At 38.2% G+C, this 20,694-nt stretch overlaps 2 protein-coding genes across 4 annotated transcripts; one reads left to right on the top strand and one right to left on the bottom strand.

Moving 5' to 3' along the window:
• Nucleotides 1–590: 590 nt before the first annotated feature.
• LOC130814853 (probable disease resistance protein At4g27220) lies at nucleotides 591–20,246 on the top strand. Of its 3 annotated transcripts, none has more exons than XM_057681094.1 (6): nucleotides 591–622; nucleotides 1,425–4,215; nucleotides 4,599–4,693; nucleotides 4,825–7,183; nucleotides 7,685–7,889; nucleotides 20,172–20,246. In XM_057681094.1, the coding sequence occupies exons 1-4, from the start codon at nucleotides 601–603 to the stop codon at nucleotides 5,064–5,066; spliced, it is 3,150 nt and encodes a 1,049-aa protein (XP_057537077.1). In that variant the 5' UTR covers nucleotides 591–600; the 3' UTR covers nucleotides 5,067–7,183; nucleotides 7,685–7,889; nucleotides 20,172–20,246. The 3 variants fall into 3 exon arrangements, with proteins under 3 accessions (XP_057537077.1, XP_057537076.1, XP_057537075.1); XM_057681093.1 differs by lacking the exon at nucleotides 20,172–20,246 and adding an exon at nucleotides 8,292–8,431 and having other exon boundaries at nucleotides 7,690–7,889; XM_057681092.1 differs by lacking the exon at nucleotides 20,172–20,246 and adding an exon at nucleotides 8,292–8,431.
• Nucleotides 9,811–13,567, bottom strand: LOC130814854 (uncharacterized). The gene is made up of 2 exons (XM_057681095.1): nucleotides 12,542–13,567; nucleotides 9,811–12,041 (listed from the first exon to the last, which is right to left on the bottom strand). Exon 2 carries the CDS (start codon nucleotides 11,989–11,991, stop codon nucleotides 10,096–10,098), a length of 1,896 nt encoding a protein of 631 aa, XP_057537078.1. The 5' UTR covers nucleotides 11,992–12,041; nucleotides 12,542–13,567; the 3' UTR covers nucleotides 9,811–10,095.
• Nucleotides 20,247–20,694: the final 448 nt, after the last annotated feature.

Raw genomic sequence — 20,694 nt, 5'->3', positions numbered from 1 at the left:
AACCAGTTTCATGGTTATGTGAAATTTACATCGATATTCATATAGAAATGTTGTTCAAGTATTCCAAAAACATAGGGAGAAATGCTTCATGTCTTATTCTGACTAGTAATTTATACATTAAGGATTGGAAGGGTTTTGAAACTTTGAACCTAAGATCTCATGCTTTGGGACGGGGTCTTAGGTCAAGTCACTAAATGAACATATATGTTATTGGAGTATATAACATATCTTGTGTTTTTAACCATCAGCTTAAGCTTTTAGTTGTGTTGTTTCCTTGGTATAAGGGAGCGTGATAAAGTATATAACATACACTGGCTTCAACCATAAGTTTTAGCTTTTGATTGAGTTGCTTCCTTTTACACTTTCAATGAAATCATATATAGTAGCAGTGTTTAATATAACACTTAGTTAGTGTGCTCTTTATTGATATTTAATTCACATGCTGAAGTGCTTTCTATACTAAGAAAATTGACTTCATTTGTAGATGCATGGGATCTGAATCCACTCGGCTTTCCAACTGTTTGGTAAAATCATATTCAGTATTGCTGCTATTATTAACATTCAACAGTAAACCCGGCTTGTAGTAGAAAATCAAAGAAAATGCCGCTGGCTGCCTTTGCAAGTATGTATTTACTTCTATTGACTACTCAAATCTTTCGTTTAAGTTAGTTATAAATCTGTGCAATGTAAAGATAATAATAATGTTCTTACACTTACTGGTAGCTAATGGATTGTGAGGACAAGGAAGGAGAAGAGAAAATGTAGGAAATGCTTAAAAGAGAGTGGTAAAGCATTGTGGGGTCAATAGGAAATAAATTTTATGGATTGCATAAATCCGACTTCAAAGCCCCTCCTAAGCATAAGCCATTTTAATGGCATTGCACATTGGGGTAGTGAAATATTGTTGTAAAATTTTAGAAATTAGTTTTCCGTGAAAGCTTTTTATTTTAAAATGCAAATGAGGATTAGTTTTCTTTTACTTGGAGAAAATGGAGAATGTTATGGATGAAAGACCGAAAGGAAATTGGTTTTCTTCCAATACTCAAGGAAAATGTTTGCAAATAGATGTAAACCCTTTTCCAACCAAGCTTTTCAACTTCAATCTCTTGTCAAAAAAGGGAAAATAGAGAATTAGTTTTTCCAAATTTTCTTTTCTCTCAAACCAAACACCCAAAAGACCACAAGTTGTTTAATACTTGATCTTATATGGAATCCATTTTCTTTCATATACTTATGCTTGCGATGCTACCTGTAGCCTTTCTGGTGAACTTTCAACTTTTACTTCCCTTTCTTGCCCAACTTTTCCCCCTTTTTTTTCCCATGATGCTATTGGATTGTGTGAAGTTCAAATGGTCTTTGTACAAAATATTATTTATTAATGAATTTCTGTTTCTATGCGCTGCATTAAAATTATATGGCTGCAGCGCCTTTCCTGACTGCAGTCGGTGGATTAGTTACTGGTCTTATTGCTGCTTGGGTCCGGGAAGAATATGTCCCTCATAGGTTTAAGGAACGTCGAAGTAATCTGGAAAACCTGAAGACAAAGATTGCAGAAGCAAGAGAGATGCTTAATAGATTGCAAGCACAAGCAAATGGGACAACTTTTCTTCTAACTGATGTGAAAGATTGGATGAGAGAAGCTGAAGATTCCCTCAACAAAGTAGATATAGAAAATCTTAGAAGAAGCATAGATGGTAGATGTATGAATGGCTTCTTGCCCGACTGTTGTCGTCGATGTGCTGCAAGCGCAGCCATTGAACGAGAAATCAGTATATTTGATCAGTTAATTGAAAAGAATAGGTGTGTTAGAATGAAGCCTGTTGTGAGGGGATATCAACGAGCTTGTAATGAAACTGTGGTGAGAACTAGAAATATTGATATTGAGAACATATGGAAGAGCCTAACCCAAAAACAAAACGTTAAAGTATTATGCATTCATGGCATAGCTGGTGTTGGCAAGACAGCTGTTGCAGAAGCTATATATAACCAAGCTTTGTATGAGTGTAATTCATTTGATTATGTTATATGGGTAGCTGCTGAATTTGGTGTTCAGCTCAAGATTCTTCAAGAGCAGGTTGCTAGGAGCTTAAATATAACGCTCCCTGACACTAGTGATGATGCAAGTAGAGCTTTAAAACTGCGTGATGAGTTTGTGCTACGGAAGAAATGTTTGGTGATTCTTGATTTTTTATGGGATGATTATTCTCTTCAAGAGATTGGAATTCCAGAGTCTGATAATGGGGAAGTGGTATGCAAGGTCATCCTTACTTCTAGATCTCGATTTGCGTGCCCAAGAATTGTGAAAAATGAGTACTATGAAATAAAACCACTCTCTAGCGTTGATACTTTGGCTTTTTTAAAGAGGACTGTTGGTGACAGCCTTTTCCTTGTAGATAGCGAGATTCAGGAAAAAGCAATAGAAGATTGTGCAGGATTGCCATTAGCAGTTCTCATATTGGGAATGCATTTGAGAGAAGTACAGGGTCAAAGCTTGGATGAAATTAGTATTGCACTTCAAGAAAGGTTGAGTAGCCGGGCTAGATCAACACCATCTACTGCAATGCAGTTTGAACGCTTGGAATACAGTTATAAGAGACTGGAGGAGAAATACCAACAATGTTTCTTGTACTGTGCCTTGTACCCAAAAGGTATTCCAATTGAAGCAAAGCAGCTGATAGATTATTGGATCTGGGAAGGTCTATTGGATATATATGTTGAGTCATTAGAAGAAAAGAGGAAATTGGGGATGAAAGTTTTGAAAGAACTCAAAGATGCTCGTCTCTTGGAGGCTGTTGATTCAAATGGCTCTCAAGAGTGGGTCAAGATGCTTGGCTTATTGCACGATATGGCAGTAAATATTATAAGCAAACAAGATAATGACTTCTTCATCAATGCAGGTGATAATCTTTTGGTCTTACCCACAATTGATGATCAGTGTGGAAAGATCAAACGAGCATCATTTATGCACAATCAACTTAAAGCACCCTCAAAAAAGCCTAATTTTCCAAACTTGTCTACATTGCTACTCCAATATAACCCACTTGATTGGTTTTCACTTGATTTTTTCACTGGTATGCCAAAGCTTAAAGTCTTAGACCTATCTTACACTCATGTTTCATTCCTTCCACCATCAGCTTGTACCTTGAAACTTCTCCAAGTACTTCTTTTACGTCATTGCCCTAGTCTGAAACACCTGCCTGATTTGTCTAACCTAGAGGAACTTATTGTACTTGATTTGTTTGGAACCCCTCTTGAAAACTTACCTGCTGGGATGCAGAGGTTGAAAAAATTAAAGCGCCTTGATCTTTCACACTCTAAGTTGACTAAATTCCCTGCTGAATTGGTTGGTTCATTACCATGTTTGCAAGAATTGTTAATCGTTATGGATGATGCAAAGGGTTGTTACTGGAGATCAAAGCAAGTGATAAGTTCATTTTCCAGAGATGCTTGTGTTGAGGAGCTTGCGTGCTTAGAAGGTTTAACCATTCTTGAACTCAACTTCTTCAATGTAACCATGTTCAACGACTATATGAATGCATTTGTAAGGGCAAGAAGACACCATTGTTCCCCTAGTTTTAAATATTATGTTGGTGGTTTCTGCACCAATGGAAACGTCAGTAGGAACAGCATAGTTTTGATTGATGATTACCGTGTTAATCAACTACCAGAAGGCACCTTAGAGCTGTATTTAACAATGCACAGCCAAAGTCTGAAGACGCTTAAGGAAACTGGTATTAGGTTTCAGAATTTGAAGGTCCTCAATGTGTTTGACTACAGTGGGTTAGAATATCTTTTCTCTTTTGAGATGTTGAATTGTCTCTGTAACCTTGAAAAGATATCTGTTAGGCAGTGCTGGTCAATGAAAGCGTTAATAAGGCCTGTTGTGGATGCCCATCTTGATACAACCATAACTCTATCTTACCATCTTCCACGGCTGCTGGAGTTAGTATTAATCGATCTCCCTCAGCTAAATTCCATATGTTCTGAGAAGCAACTTGATTGGCCTGTCTTTCATAGTTTCTCTGTTTGGAACTGTGAGAAACTAACAGAGTTGCCTCTTATTGTTAGTCAAACTGGAGAATTTAGAATTTCCAAGAAAATTAAAATTAGAGGGAATCGCTTCTGGTTCAAGGATGTGGAGCGGGAAGAGACACATTCCTCAAATTATGAATTTGAAGAAGCAGTCCTACCGGAAAATCTAGTATCTTTTGTCAGGTACACCATTTATACTTTCTTTGGAGTCACCATAAAGAAAATGCAATAATTATTATGTTTTCCTCTCGGCAAGGTCAAATAATTTGGTTTGGTGAATGGATCATTGGTTGGTTTTTGGTTGGTTAAAATAGCTAAAAAGACTTTTGTAAGCCAACTGAAAACCTGATCATTAGGCGAAAACCAAAAAATACAATGAGTTGTTTGCTTCATTGGCTATTGACTTTTTGACCCACATTTTTATAAATAAGCGGCCAACAATCAATAAATTATTTTGACCAAAAATTTCCAAAATGGATGTTGCTTAACAATAGCAACAAATTATGAAACAGCTCAACAACAAAAGAACTTTCCGAAAGAAAAACTAATATGTTTTGATGATGCAGTGTGAAGACGGAGAAATTAAGTACTGAATCAACGACTAGTAGTGGTGAAACAAAAGTTTTTAGGATTTTCAAAAGGAAGAAAGCTGAAAAGACTAGTAAGAACCCTTCTGTTCGGAAGTTAGAAATTATTGTTCATGTTCTATAGAAGTATTTTAGTATATGTATTAAAAGAAATAAACAAGAAAGCATTGAATCTAATAGAGCAAGATTACAATTCTATATGCAGGAGCTGCCACTATTTTGGCAAATGATGATATAAATGCAAGCCCTTCCCATTCCCCGAGCCATAGCTACATTACTCGGCGCCTAGAAGCTACCTCCACATTTATAAAACGAGTACATGCAAATGTAAGAGATTTGTTTACTCGCCAACAAAATGGCTATGCTAGTCCTTCAAATGGAGCAAGCTCCGTCTCAATGATCACACCAACCAATTCACGAAGATTTCTCCATTTTACCTTACTTTAGAAACAGCTCCTTTGAAATAGTGATATGGCCAAATGCTTTGCAGTTGGTTCGTATCTATTTCCTTGTTTTTTGGCGGGAAATTCAAGGCTCGGCCCTACCTAGGCCATGGCTTAGGTCATTTTACCAAAAACCTTATGTTGAATTGCGTAACACATAACACAAAAGAATGACAAACGAGTTGGTTCAGCACAGAAGCTGAACCAACATTTTGGATTCGCCACTGGTTTCAGGTCTGTGCTTCTGCGTCCGTGGTTTGTTCGTTCTCTCCTGCACTCTAAACTCTGTCTGCTGTTTCTTTTGGTTCTGGAATATGTCTTTTTGGTTGGATATCTCTTGTTAGGATTTAATATGTGACTTGGAGCTGTGATCATGGTTAATTTCGGTTTCCAAGGGAGAAGGAATTTAGATTTTGTGGTACTGTTAGTGATTCTTTTGTGGGTGTTCTATCATTAAGGGATGCTTCCTACTCCAATTGTGGTCTTGATGTGTCTTTTGATCCACTTCAGCTTCTCTTTTACCCCTTTCCTTGTTTTCTGTTTGAAACCATTTTTCAAATAGGTAATTTATTGTTGGATGATGGTTAAGCTGACAAGCTAGCATCATAATTGTATTGTGTCAAAACAAACAGTATTTTATTGCATTGTATCCAATACATTGTATGGGATGAGATGTAAGAACTTTCTAATTTGTGAAATCGATTTTCTGCACGAGACCTGTGAAAAACAAGGAGCTTCAAGTGTTAGAGTATATAATATATTTTGGGACCTCAACCATCAGTTTAAGCTTTTGGTTGAGTTAGTTTCTTGACATGGTATCAAAGCTAACGTGACAACAGGTCACAGGTTTGAATCTCAACCATCCCTCATTTAAAGTGGATTATTTAGCTCTAGGTATAAGGACGGAGGGCCTGTGCTGTATCCAAATTTCTAGCCCAATGGGCTCTCGTGTGAGGGGTTGTGTTAGAATATATAACATATTCTGAGACCTCAACAATCAACTTAAGTTTTTGGTTGAATTGGTTCCTTGACCGTTAGCCTCAGTGTTATCATTAGTTTGGTTTATTTTGAGTTATCCAATAGTAGAATAATGTTGAGCAGATGGATAATAGTTGAAAATTATTTTTAACAAAATTTCCTAAAATAAAATAGTACTCCTATATTCTAATTTTAAAATAAAAATGCATTGTTAAAGTTGAACGATGAATAACTGAATATTGCCAGCTATCTGCATGTGAGTTCATCAAAACAACGTTTGGATCGGTTTATTCTATTATTAGTTATGCATAACTCAGACATGCAGTGTAGTTGGGAATTTAAATACCACATTGTATTCATACCCGTGAACTTATTATCATTGAGCGACACTTGAACCGATGGGTCAAGACATGACTTGAAATCGGATAGATGACAAATAAACAATAAACTGATAAGGAACAAATTCAACCAAAAGCTTAAGCTTATGATTGAAGGCTTGAGGCCATATTATATGTTATATACTCTAACACGCCCTCTCATGCCCCTCTCATGCGAGAGCCCTTGAGTTAAAAGTGTGAATGCAACACAAACTCTCTTTATATTTGGTCAGAAATATTCCACTTGAATTTGAGGGGTAATTAAGATTTAAACCCGTGACCATGGTCACATTGTCTTCTCATGTCATGTTGAAGAATCAAGTCAACCAAAAGCTTAATTATTTTTGTTTGCATGTTCTTAGCCTTCTCAATGATATCAGAATATAATTATTGATTTCATGTCAGAATATCAAATTAACTTAACTCCAGTATGGTAATTATAAAACAAACTAAGCCTTCACGTTTTGCCAACTTTCTTTCTAGCATTATTCATTAGAAACTACTGTTTCCAGATACTTTTTCTCATTCAGTTTAGGAATTGTCTTTACTTTGCATTTTAGATTTTAGAAACAGAAGCTTAAATAATGACAGGTAAGTTGTAGCCACCATTTTTTATCTCCATTGTTTTAAGTTTTGCTTTATTTTGATGAAATTTTATTTCTGAATTTTGAAGCAGATTCTCATTTCTGGGTTAAATTTTATAGCTATTTTATATCTACCCAATGAAATAGGTGAAGGCTGAAGTGTAATCTGGGATACCAAGAAGGTATTTTTACATTTGACTTATCTCTCATATATATATGTTTGATTTATTTCATATTCTTGAACTGAACACTTGTGATTTTCACTAATTTTGGAGGACTAGCAATATTAAAACCCTAGACACAAAAAATGGGAAAAAAAATATGATAAGTCAAAAATAGTATAGACAGAAGAATCATGGGTTATTCTAGTGATGAAATATTTTCCTTTACGATTTATGATAAGTGTTTGATTCTCACGACTTACAAGAAGATTAATTCCCTCTCCCCCTCTTGCCCGTAGGAGTCAGCAACATGATCCAAAACAAATCAGCGTAAAAGATAGTCAGTTCCAAAGATAATCAAAATTAGGCTAACAAATTCCCAAACTTAGATGAAACTTTTATAATCAAGTCATAATATAAATTTTCTGCATTTGGCTGGAATTCTATTTTTCTATAGAAGCAGACTTTGCTGTCAATTTGTGTTAATTACTTTCTCTTCTTATATGAAACATATTTCTTTAGTCCAGTTGTTTCCGGGTGCATTTCTACACTTGGTTGTCCATGTTTCATCGGCGTGGCTCGTGACACAAGTTTAACTTTGGCTATTACCTATGGACTACTGTATATGCTGAAGTTTCATGTCACAGTATCATCAGAGCTGAGGTGCTTACTTAAGGAATTTCATGCGGCAGTTCAGAGAAGCGGAGTATTTTTAAAGCCATGTTGGGTACTTTACTTCCTTGTTTCTCTAATTTTTAGATATAAAGACCTATGTTACTTTGACTTGGATACTGATGCCAGATACTGGTACATATTCAATTGTCGGATACGTCTAAATATTTTATTTTACGCCTAAAATAAAGTGCCTAAGTGCCATACCAATGTCCGAGCATCACGGATCGGACGCGGGTATGTGAAGCAAAATGAAGAGTTCGAGTAACATAGACATAGACATTATTTATAGGCTTATAGCAAAATAGACTATCATGGGCAGAAACAATCTCTTTGTCGTTACAAGGGAAATAATCTATCCAACCAACCGTTCAAACCCTGGTGTTCACTTTGATGTCGATGATGATAAAACGAGACTGCAACATTGTGATGTTTACTCCGTCCTTTCCTTTTGCAGCATCGGACATTATCACTCTTGGAGCTGCTATTTTCGGACTGTTGACATCTATTGCAGGCTCATCAGCTTGCATTTATAATTCTTATCGAACGAGTAGAATCAATTTGTCGATTCTGAAAGTAAAAGTGCACAACTTGGAAATTTTGATTGAAGGACTTCAACAGAAACTAAATAGTTTTGATGTGATTAAGCCCGATCCTCGTCCATGGATCCGTGAAGCTAGAAAATTTTTAGATGGAGTGAATGTCCCGGACTTGGAAAACCGTCTGAACGATAATGTCTGAACGATAATGTTTGCTACCGCTATGGTGCTGTCAAGTCAATTGAAGATAAGCTTCAAGAACTCGATGTTTTATTGGAGAATGTCAAACAAATCAATCAACAAATTAAGATCAAAGGGTCTAAACAGCCAGAGGTTAGCCTTGTCGGTTGTGCTCGAGAAGACATACAACAGAAGATTTGGGAGCTGGTTAAAAATGTGGAAGCCAATGGAACTGTGTGTATTCATGGAATAGCCGGTGTTGGAAAGTCCGCTCTAGCGGCAGCCATCCATAACAAAGTGCTTATAGAGTTGGCGGGTTTCGAGAGTATCGTTTGGGTGAATGTCGAGTATGGATTGGGACTCAAACATGTTCAAGAAGAGCTTGCAAGCAAGTTACATGTAGACCTTTCGGGAATTACAGATAATGTCGAAAGGTCTAAGGCGCTGCGGAGTGCACTGGTGCAAATGGGGAGGTTTCTGCTGGTATTAGATTCTATGTGGCAACCCTTTTCATTGCACGATATTGGAATCCCAGAACCTGATGCAGGTTCAAAGCTGATAGTGATTTCAAGGAATTTTTCCGTCTGTAGAAAGATTACGAGAAAAATCAAACGCAAAGAAATATTCGAAATAAAACCACTTTGCGAAGCTGAGGCTTGGGAGCTGTTTGAGAGTGAAGTGGGGACTAATATAATGCATTTAGAAAGCGAGACTCTTCGTATTGCACGAACTGTGATACACAATCTCGATGGCCTTCCATTGGCGATCAAAATGTTAGCCGAAAATCTCAGTGAAATTCATGATGATTACAGTAGTCGAATCAATGCTGCTTGGCGAGAAGAGTTATTTGCATTGAGCCGATCATCATATATTCTCGGTAACAAAAGCCAAGAGTTATATGATTGTTTCAAGGGTAACAAAAAGCAAATTATATGGTGAATCATGTTACACTGGTCCAGCCCACCTTATACTAATGTCCTAAATTTGCCCCTATTAGCATGGTGAAGGGGAGTGTAATTGTATAGGGTTGCCACCTTCTGAGAATCAATAAATCCTAACTTTATCACTACATGAAAAATGAAAACATTGCAGAGGATGCTATGTTCTTTCCATAAGATTACGATTCTAAAATTACAGAAGAACAAACTCCGTGTAAAAGATGAAGTTAAGTTGATGAAAGGGTCCAATATAGATCAGATTTCAAACATTAATGGAGTCTCCTTATAACATTTACAGAGGCACAATGAACACATCAGCACTTGGTAATCCACACCTTGCATGCAGTAAATCAATCGGTAATCTGCCTAATGAATTGATAAAGTGAAATCATATAGAGTACTGAGCCTATGGGATAAACTACAAGATTTAACACTCAATATACAGTTGTAAAATCACAGCATAAAAACAATGATTTCAAAATCAAGTTCCATTACATGTGCAAAAGACTTTAGTTTGTTGAGCAGATACCTATAAGCTTAAATCTTCAAGATAGATTTCTCCGTCATATACTGAATATGCCGATCCAATTCACATGATTGGTGATCATGTATTCACTCCAAGCAAGAAACAATTACTGTAAGAAGGCATATTTGTTGAAGGCCCATAGTTCCGCACAGGAGAACGAAAAGGATTGGGAGTGACAGGATGAGTGATATGCAGGCCAGCAGAACGAAGAACTTGCTTAGCATTTGTGCATGAAACCTCCGACTGATCAGTGAAAAATGCAGGGATACCCATCGACTTGATTAGCTCCAGAGCTCCGCCCCAACTTGAATTGTTCTCTAATCCACAGTTCAAAGCGACAATAACGTGAGGAGAAGGCAAGTAGGTGGCTTCTTCTTGATAGATACCCCTAGCGAGATTTATCCTCACTCTGCTCCCAATTCCTGAAGTGGTTCCGGATAAATTTGTAGGAACCTCTGGCCCCAGCATGACAATCTGTATGTTGCCAATACCATTAAGCAGGTGACCCATTTCAGCAAAAGCAGTTATCCAGTCTAACTCTCCTTCAGGACCCAAATAATGAACAATGACCTCTTTTCCTTTTAGCAAACGATTCTTTGAAGTGATGCTCAATGCCGTTAGTATGTAATATACTGTTAATGGGTGCGAAAGAATATCCGCAACAGGGCTAGACAGTGGCAATGATCTCAGGTTGTAGTACTCCGACCAGCCAGAAAGAAGGATAGGACTTGAGATCCCATCAGTCAGATGACTCGAAAATGGAGAATCTTGTGGGTATTCATCATCATCAAGTCCGCCCCAAGATTCCGAAAGACCAGCTTTGACAGGAAGAAGACCAAAGGGCCTATTAGAATAGCAGCCACACTTCCTTCTCCACATTCCTTTATGATGGAGGTCAAGAGACTCAAGCCACTTGCAAGGATGATCAGCCGATGAAGGAAACGAAAATATATTTATCGCAAGCTCCTCTTCTCTCTCCATCATGGCTTTGTACAAACCACATATGCTCTTGTGAGATTCCTTCCAATGCTGCTTTTGGCAATTCGGGCTGCAGTAAACTATGGCACGACACTTACTGCAAGGAAAGGACTGATCCATGTGAAATTCTCGATCACACATAGCACATCGCCTCAAAGAAGCATTTGAATACATTTTAACGTCACCAAAACTATCTTCTCTAGCTGCTTCTGAATACTTGTTGGGAGTTGAATTGGCTGATGATATGGTTTTTTCTTCATATGCTTGACCAGGTGGGTGTGAAATGGTAACCGCCACAATGTCATTGCTCTTAGCCATTACCGCTGGCCATTGAACATCCACCGTCTCAATGAGTGGCTCGAAACACATCAATTGTGTCGGATATGAAGTAGCTTGCACATCTTGGAGCAAAGGGTGAACTAATGTTATACCCTTCATGGCAGCATATGCAAACCTAAGTTCTTCATACGTCGGATTCCTATATTTAAGCTCACCACTCGAAGTGCAACAGATAACATCGAAAATTGGATAGCACTCAGTTCCAGAAACTTCTAAGGCCAAAAATTTGACCATTTTTCTATGAGAAGGAAACATCAAATTTTCTAGCTCAAATGTCACCCTCATAACCTCAGTGTTCGGTACAGGAACCGTCTCTCTTGGCTTGGTTGCATTCCGAGCATCATCAACAGATCGAAACAAATAAAATGCCACATCCCCACCATCCCCACCAATGGTTTGGACACATGGAAACAGCTGCTTCCTTCCAGACCATTCCAATTCTCTGCCCACCCGGACACCAAAGAAGTGTCCTGGGCGCAATCTTTTCCATGGATCAGTCCTATATAGAGCTGCAGCAGCTCCATATAATGCCTTGATGAAGGCAGCATCTACACCGTCCACATTAAACAAACAAGTTGCAGATGCAGGACCAAGTCCTGGTCCACATCCAAATTGCTCATGGAATCTACCAAACAATTTTTTCAAATGCAAATCCATGTGAACTTCAGATCACAAACTTCCAATCAGAAAACACAACAAGAAATCCCCTGAAAATTCAACAGTAAGTATACCCTCAATTGCAATCCGCTTCTCAATATTCAACAAAAAAAGCAGATCTTTGTAAGGAATTATCATAGTTGAGGGAAAGCCCAGAAAGCTAATTGCAAGAATTACACTTCCCAGATGCCAAAAAGATTATTTTCTTGATTTGAGCATGTAAATCATTCAAGAATTGTGCAAACCAGATGTAAAAAAAGTCCTACTTAAAGTTAAGCAGCATACATTTTTAGAAATGATAAGATTGATTTGATGGAAAACCCAGAAAGCTAATTGCAAGAATTACACTTCCCAGATACCAAAAAGATAATTGTTCTTGATTAAAGCATGTAAATTGTAAATCTTTCAAGAATTGTGCGACCCAGATGTAAAAATAAACATATTGTAAAGTATAGCAGCATACATTTTATAGTGATGATGAGAAAAATTATGCTAAACTGCTACCTAAATGATACACTTTGAATAAAAAGAGAAAATGTGAAATTATTACCAGATTTACTTGCTTAGAAGTTGGAGTGAATCAAGACTTTCATTTGTCCCGAAGTGTATGAACATTGAACTCTAGAAATAGAAAGTAGTAGATAAAAATCTGGTGTGTTGAATGATTGAATCTGTGACTAACTTGATCCAAGTACGCGTGGTCAACGCATGACCTTGGATTTGATACGAAATGGGGGGATATTCCAAGGCTGACATGCAGCATATTGACAAGAGCTGGACTGCCAGACCTCCTCTCAATACAACCCCGATGCATTCCTTTGATCAATCAATGGAATGATCAACGTTCTTGGATAGGGTGTAGTGTGGCCTTGAAGGCTGATCAAGGATTCACACCAACACGAAGGGCAAACTGGCCCTAGTAACCCAATTGCAAAGGCAATTGAAAAAAAATTCAAACACTGAATTTTTTCTGAAATGTTTTCATTAAAATCAACTAACTTGTTTACAATGAATGAGCCATCTATATATAGACATATGGGAAGTGGGAAATACAATGACAAGGCTTATGACACGCCCCCAAACAAGAATAACGGCTAAAAAGTATCACGTGACTAACATGTGCACATTTTAAGGATCAAAAATCAGAAAACAGAATTCTTATTTTGCTGCACTATCCGCTGAACACTCGACCTTCAGCTCCATTTCTTTGGGTCTTCCCGTGATGGATAAGAGGCAATTAAGGTCTTGATGGAAAGATCCAAGTATAGAGATTCCATTTTTATCCTTCATGTCTCCCAAAGTGTGTGGGTTAGCTCGGGACATCCCTTGCAAGGTCACCTGGTCACCAAGTCAGAACACCAGTTCTGATCTCAGCATCGACCTGCTGACTGGAGGACCTTGTGCACGGATTTCAGAGAGCTGTGTGCACTATTAGCATGAATCTTGGACCTTTATGGCTAGGCCTATGTATAGAGATCACGTCCCCATGATTGGTTAGGTCTAAAGCTTCATGGTCAAGGCTTGGTTTGCGGCTGGTTTGCGGCTGTGCTGTTCTGCTACTGTTTTTAGTGTTCTGTGTATGTTGTTGGCTTTCCTTGTTCTTGCCTTTGTATCTATTCTTCCATGATCAATTCACCCCCCTTCCTAGCTGTCTTGGCTCTCATTACATTCAAGATCCATGGGTGAATTACTAAGTGCAGAATCAGAATAACTTGGGAGATGCATGTGCATATGGTTGAACAACACACGTCCATTCTTCCACTTATTGCCAAGCTACCAAGATCTGAACCAATATGGTTCAATCTCCCCTTCTTGGAAAAAGAATTGTCCTCAATTCTTGACCCTCTCCTTGCATGCTTTCTACACATAACCCCAAAAACACCGCAACAACTACTAGTAATATTGATGTGTGCACAAGACAGGAGGCAAATCAGAACCAAACAGCCAAATTCAGAAATCAGTATGAAATGTTTGCTATTGAAAACCCGACCAAACCAACTCCAAGTATGATGAAACTTGGTGACAACACACCTCAAGATGTCTACAAACACCCCAAATTGGAAATACTCAAATACGTGGTCTAGTTTGATCACAATTAAAAAAAATTCCTCCAAACATCCAATCTGAACTGTTTTGTGACCTTTGGTCTAAAACACTTGCGCATCTTTTTTTCCACAACTCCAATGACTACACCACAAGACTGAATAAAAAACTAGACTCAAAAATACCCAAAATGAAAAAAAGAAACAATGAAAAAGACTCAAAAATGAAAGAGACACAATGAAAATACAGAAGAAAAGTACAAATGAGACTCTACTGTACTTTGAGAAACAACAATGAAATGGGTCAATCAAGAAACCTATGAAACGTAAGAAAAAGTGCACAAATGATGTGGTTTAATGAATATAGGATAGTTATTGATAATTTGGTGAAAGATGAGAGCCAAATAAAAGAATCTTGATAGGTTTTCGAAGACAACTTACCAAGGTACCCGGATTTCATCAGTTTTGGGCAGTCAGTAAAGAAAAATTCATATCTCCTTAACCACAACACCAAATCCAAAGATTCCAAAGCCAAAAGTTTCCCAACTCAACCACAAATACCGTGTAAAAACAGTTTTGAAAACAAATCACAATACGATCCCCAAAACACCACTACTTTCGACCCCAAATGCAGTCAGTTTCTGACAGCTTCTATTCTTCTTGTTTTTGCGACTTTTATCTGTTGTTTCTCATAAAAAACCGATTGAATTATGAACCCCAAGGACTTTGAGGCTCTGATACCAATTGATCCAAGTACGCGTGGTCAACGCATGACCTTGGATTTGATACGAAATGGGGGGATATTCCAAGGCTGACATGCAGCATATTGACAAGAGCTGGACTGCCAGACCTCCTCTCAATACAACCCCGATGCATTCCTTTGATCAATCAATGGAATGATCAACGTTCTTGGATAGGGTGTAGTGTGGCCTTGAAGGCTGATCAAGGATTCACACCAACACGAAGGGCAAACTGGCCCTAGTAACCCAATTGCAAAGGCAATTGAAAAAAAATTCAAACACTGAATTTTTTCTGAAATGTTTTCATTAAAATCAACTAACTTGTTTACAATGAATGAGCCATCTATATATAGACATATGGGAAGTGGGAAATACAATGACAAGGCTTATGACACGCCCCCAAACAAGAATAACGGCTAAAAAGTATCACGTGACTAACATGTGCACATTTTAAGGATCAAAAATCAGAAAACAGAATTCTTATTTTGCTGCACTATCCGCTGAACACTCGACCTTCAGCTCCATTTCTTTGGGTCTTCCCGTGATGGATAAGAGGCAATTAAGGTCTTGATGGAAAGATCCAAGTATAGAGATTCCATTTTTATCCTTCATGTCTCCCAAAGTGTGTGGGTTAGCTCGGGACATCCCTTGCAAGGTCACCTGGTCACCAAGTCAGAACACCAGTTCTGATCTCAGCATCGACCTGCTGACTGGAGGACCTTGTGCACGGATTTCAGAGAGCTGTGTGCACTATTAGCATGAATCTTGGACCTTTATGGCTAGGCCTATGTATAGAGATCACGTCCCCATGATTGGTTAGGTCTAAAGCTTCATGGTCAAGGCTTGGTTTGCGGCTGGTTTGCGGCTGTGCTGTTCTGCTACTGTTTTTAGTGTTCTGTGTATGTTGTTGGCTTTCCTTGTTCTTGCCTTTGTATCTATTCTTCCATGATCAATTCACCCCCCTTCCTAGCTGTCTTGGCTCTCATTACATTCAAGATCCATGGGTGAATTACTAAGTGCAGAATCAGAATAACTTGGGAGATGCATGTGCATATGGTTGAACAACACACGTCCATTCTTCCACTTATTGCCAAGCTACCAAGATCTGAACCAATATGGTTCAATCTCCCCTTCTTGGAAAAAGAATTGTCCTCAATTCTTGACCCTCTCCTTGCATGCTTTCTACACATAACCCCAAAAACACCGCAACAACTACTAGTAATATTGATGTGTGCACAAGACAGGAGGCAAATCAGAACCAAACAGCCAAATTCAGAAATCAGTATGAAATGTTTGCTATTGAAAACCCGACCAAACCAACTCCAAGTATGATGAAACTTGGTGACAACACACCTCAAGATGTCTACAAACACCCCAAATTGGAAATACTCAAATACGTGGTCTAGTTTGATCACAATTAAAAAAAATTCCTCCAAACATCCAATCTGAACTGTTTTGTGACCTTTGGTCTAAAACACTTGCGCATCTTTTTTTCCACAACTCCAATGACTACACCACAAGACTGAATAAAAAACTAGACTCAAAAATACCCAAAATGAAAAAAAGAAACAATGAAAAAGACTCAAAAATGAAAGAGACACAATGAAAATACAGAAGAAAAGTACAAATGAGACTCTACTGTACTTTGAGAAACAACAATGAAATGGGTCAATCAAGAAACCTATGAAACGTAAGAAAAAGTGCACAAATGATGTGGTTTAATGAATATAGGATAGTTATTGATAATTTGGTGAAAGATGAGAGCCAAATAAAAGAATCTTGATAGGTTTTCGAAGACAACTTACCAAGGTACCCGGATTTCATCAGTTTTGGGCAGTCAGTAAAGAAAAATTCATATCTCCTTAACCACAACACCAAATCCAAAGATTCCAAAGCCAAAAGTTTCCCAACTCAACCACAAATACCGTGTAAAAACAGTTTTGAAAACAAATCACAATACGATCCCCAAAACACCACTACTTTCGACCCCAAATGCAGTCAGTTTCTGACAGCTTCTATTCTTCTTGTTTTTGCGACTTTTATCTGTTGTTTCTCATAAAAAACCGATTGAATTATGAACCCCAAGGACTTTGAGGCTCTGATACCAATTGATCCAAGTACGCGTGGTCAACGCATGACCTTGGATTTGATACGAAATGGGGGGATATTCCAAGGCTGACATGCAGCATATTGACAAGAGCTGGACTGCCAGACCTCCTCTCAATACAACCCCGATGCATTCCTTTGATCAATCAATGGAATGATCAACGTTCTTGGATAGGGTGTAGTGTGGCCTTGAAGGCTGATCAAGGATTCACACCAACACGAAGGGCAAACTGGCCCTAGTAACCCAATTGCAAAGGCAATTGAAAAAAAATTCAAACACTGAATTTTTTCTGAAATGTTTTCATTAAAATCAACTAACTTGTTTACAATGAATGAGCCATCTATATATAGACATATGGGAAGTGGGAAATACAATGACAAGGCTTATGACACGCCCCCAAACAAGAATAACGGCTAAAAAGTATCACGTGACTAACATGTGCACATTTTAAGGATCAAAAATCAGAAAACAGAATTCTTATTTTGCTGCACTATCCGCTGAACACTCGACCTTCAGCTCCATTTCTTTGGGTCTTCCCGTGATGGATAAGAGGCAATTAAGGTCTTGATGGAAAGATCCAAGTATAGAGATTCCATTTTTATCCTTCATGTCTCCCAAAGTGTGTGGGTTAGCTCGGGACATCCCTTGCAAGGTCACCTGGTCACCAAGTCAGAACACCAGTTCTGATCTCAGCATCGACCTGCTGACTGGAGGACCTTGTGCACGGATTTCAGAGAGCTGTGTGCACTATTAGCATGAATCTTGGACCTTTATGGCTAGGCCTATGTATAGAGATCACGTCCCCATGATTGGTTAGGTCTAAAGCTTCATGGTCAAGGCTTGGTTTGCGGCTGGTTTGCGGCTGTGCTGTTCTGCTACTGTTTTTAGTGTTCTGTGTATGTTGTTGGCTTTCCTTGTTCTTGCCTTTGTATCTATTCTTCCATGATCAATTCACCCCCCTTCCTAGCTGTCTTGGCTCTCATTACATTCAAGATCCATGGGTGAATTACTAAGTGCAGAATCAGAATAACTTGGGAGATGCATGTGCATATGGTTGAACAACACACGTCCATTCTTCCACTTATTGCCAAGCTACCAAGATCTGAACCAATATGGTTCAATCTCCCCTTCTTGGAAAAAGAATTGTCCTCAATTCTTGACCCTCTCCTTGCATGCTTTCTACACATAACCCCAAAAACACCGCAACAACTACTAGTAATATTGATGTGTGCACAAGACAGGAGGCAAATCAGAACCAAACAGCCAAATTCAGAAATCAGTATGAAATGTTTGCTATTGAAAACCCGACCAAACCAACTCCAAGTATGATGAAACTTGGTGACAACACACCTCAAGATGTCTACAAACACCCCAAATTGGAAATACTCAAATACGTGGTCTAGTTTGATCACAATTAAAAAAAATTCCTCCAAACATCCAATCTGAACTGTTTTGTGACCTTTGGTCTAAAACACTTGCGCATCTTTTTTTCCACAACTCCAATGACTACACCACAAGACTGAATAAAAAACTAGACTCAAAAATACCCAAAATGAAAAAAAGAAACAATGAAAAAGACTCAAAAATGAAAGAGACACAATGAAAATACAGAAGAAAAGTACAAATGAGACTCTACTGTACTTTGAGAAACAACAATGAAATGGGTCAATCAAGAAACCTATGAAACGTAAGAAAAAGTGCACAAATGATGTGGTTTAATGAATATAGGATAGTTATTGATAATTTGGTGAAAGATGAGAGCCAAATAAAAGAATCTTGATAGGTTTTCGAAGACAACTTACCAAGGTACCCGGATTTCATCAGTTTTGGGCAGTCAGTAAAGAAAAATTCATATCTCCTTAACCACAACACCAAATCCAAAGATTCCAAAGCCAAAAGTTTCCCAACTCAACCACAAATACCGTGTAAAAACAGTTTTGAAAACAAATCACAATACGATCCCCAAAACACCACTACTTTCGACCCCAAATGCAGTCAGTTTCTGACAGCTTCTATTCTTCTTGTTTTTGCGACTTTTATCTGTTGTTTCTCATAAAAAACCGATTGAATTATGAACCCCAAGGACTTTGAGGCTCTGATAACAATTGATCCAAGTACGCGTGGTCAACGCATGACCTTGGATTTGATACGAAATGGGGGGGATATTCCAAGGCTGACATGCAGCATATTGACAAGAGCTGGACTGCCAGACCTCCTCTCAATACAACCCCGATGCATTCCTTTGATCAATCAATGGAATGATCAACGTTCTTGGATAGGGTGTAGTGTGGCCTTGAAGGCTGATCAAGGATTCACACCAACACGAAGGGCAAACTGGCCCTAGTAACCCAATTGCAAAGGCAATTGAAAAAAAATTCAAACACTGAATTTTTTCTGAAATGTTTTCATTAAAATCAACTAACTTGTTTACAATGAATGAGCCATCTATATATAGACATATGGGAAGTGGGAAATACAATGACAAGGCTTATGACACGCCCCCAAACAAGAATAACGGCTAAAAAGTATCACGTGACTAACATGTGCACATTTTAAGGATCAAAAATCAGAAAACAGAATTCTTATTTTGCTGCACTATCCGCTGAACACTCGACCTTCAGCTCCATTTCTTTGGGTCTTCCCGTGATGGATAAGAGGCAATTAAGGTCTTGATGGAAAGATCCAAGTATAGAGATTCCATTTTTATCCTTCATGTCTCCCAAAGTGTGTGGGTTAGCTCGGGACATCCCTTGCAAGGTCACCTGGTCACCAAGTCAGAACACCAGTTCTGATCTCAGCATCGACCTGCTGACTGGAGGACCTTGTGCACGGATTTCAGAGAGCTGTGTGCACTATTAGCATGAATCTTGGACCTTTATGGCTAGGCCTATGTATAGAGATCACGTCCCCATGATTGGTTAGGTCTAAAGCTTCATGGTCAAGGCTTGGGTCATGCTGCAAGGTGGGCTGCTCGCTGGTTTGCGGCTGTGCTGTTCTGCTACTGTTTTTAGTGTTCTGTGTATGTTGTTGGCTTTCCTTGTTCTTGCCTTTGTATCTATTCTTCCATGATCAATTCATCCCCCTTCCTAGCTGTCTTGGCTCTCATTACATTCAAGATCCATGGGTGAATTACTAAGTGCAGAATCAGAATAACTTGGGAGATGCATGTGCATATGGTTGAACAACACACGTCCATTCTTCCACTTATTGCCAAGCTACCAAGATCTGAACCAATATGGACATTAGAACCAATATGGTGTGTTGAATGATTGAATCTGTGACTAACTGCAGACAGCAGTAAATTGAGAATTGGACATTAGAAGAAAATGGAAGACTCAAGTCAAGAAAACAAGCCCAAGGGTCAAAATTTCTCGCTTTGGCAAGTGAATTGTTAGGGTGAAATCTTGGTCAGTTTCACTCGACGTGTTTAACATTTATGATACGATTTATAGTAGTATCAATTTTTGTTAATTGTTAAGTCATATGAAATAGAAGTATGTGAGATATTCGTTATAAAATATTTAGCATATTTATTTTGTATGAGATTGTTTTACTATGAAACAGATTCATATAAAAAGCTTATTTATAAAAAATATAAAAAAAAACAAAGAAAACATTTATATACAAGAAGTGGTTATTTTTTAAAAATAGTTTTGGCTAATTCAATTAAAAATGTCTCATAGTGGGACAGCTTCAACTAAGAATTTGTGTAAAAAAATTTGTTGGTTGTTCGTTGTTTATCAACGCACAATTTCTTATATGACACGGTCTCATACAAGTGGGGATGTTATCAATAATATAAATGATCAATAAA

Source organism: Amaranthus tricolor, chromosome 6 (genome assembly GCF_026212465.1).
Source record: "Amaranthus tricolor cultivar Red isolate AtriRed21 chromosome 6, ASM2621246v1, whole genome shotgun sequence".
NCBI lineage: Eukaryota > Viridiplantae > Streptophyta > Magnoliopsida > Caryophyllales > Amaranthaceae > Amaranthus > Amaranthus tricolor.
This window is presented reverse-complemented; position numbering and strand designations above follow the sequence as displayed.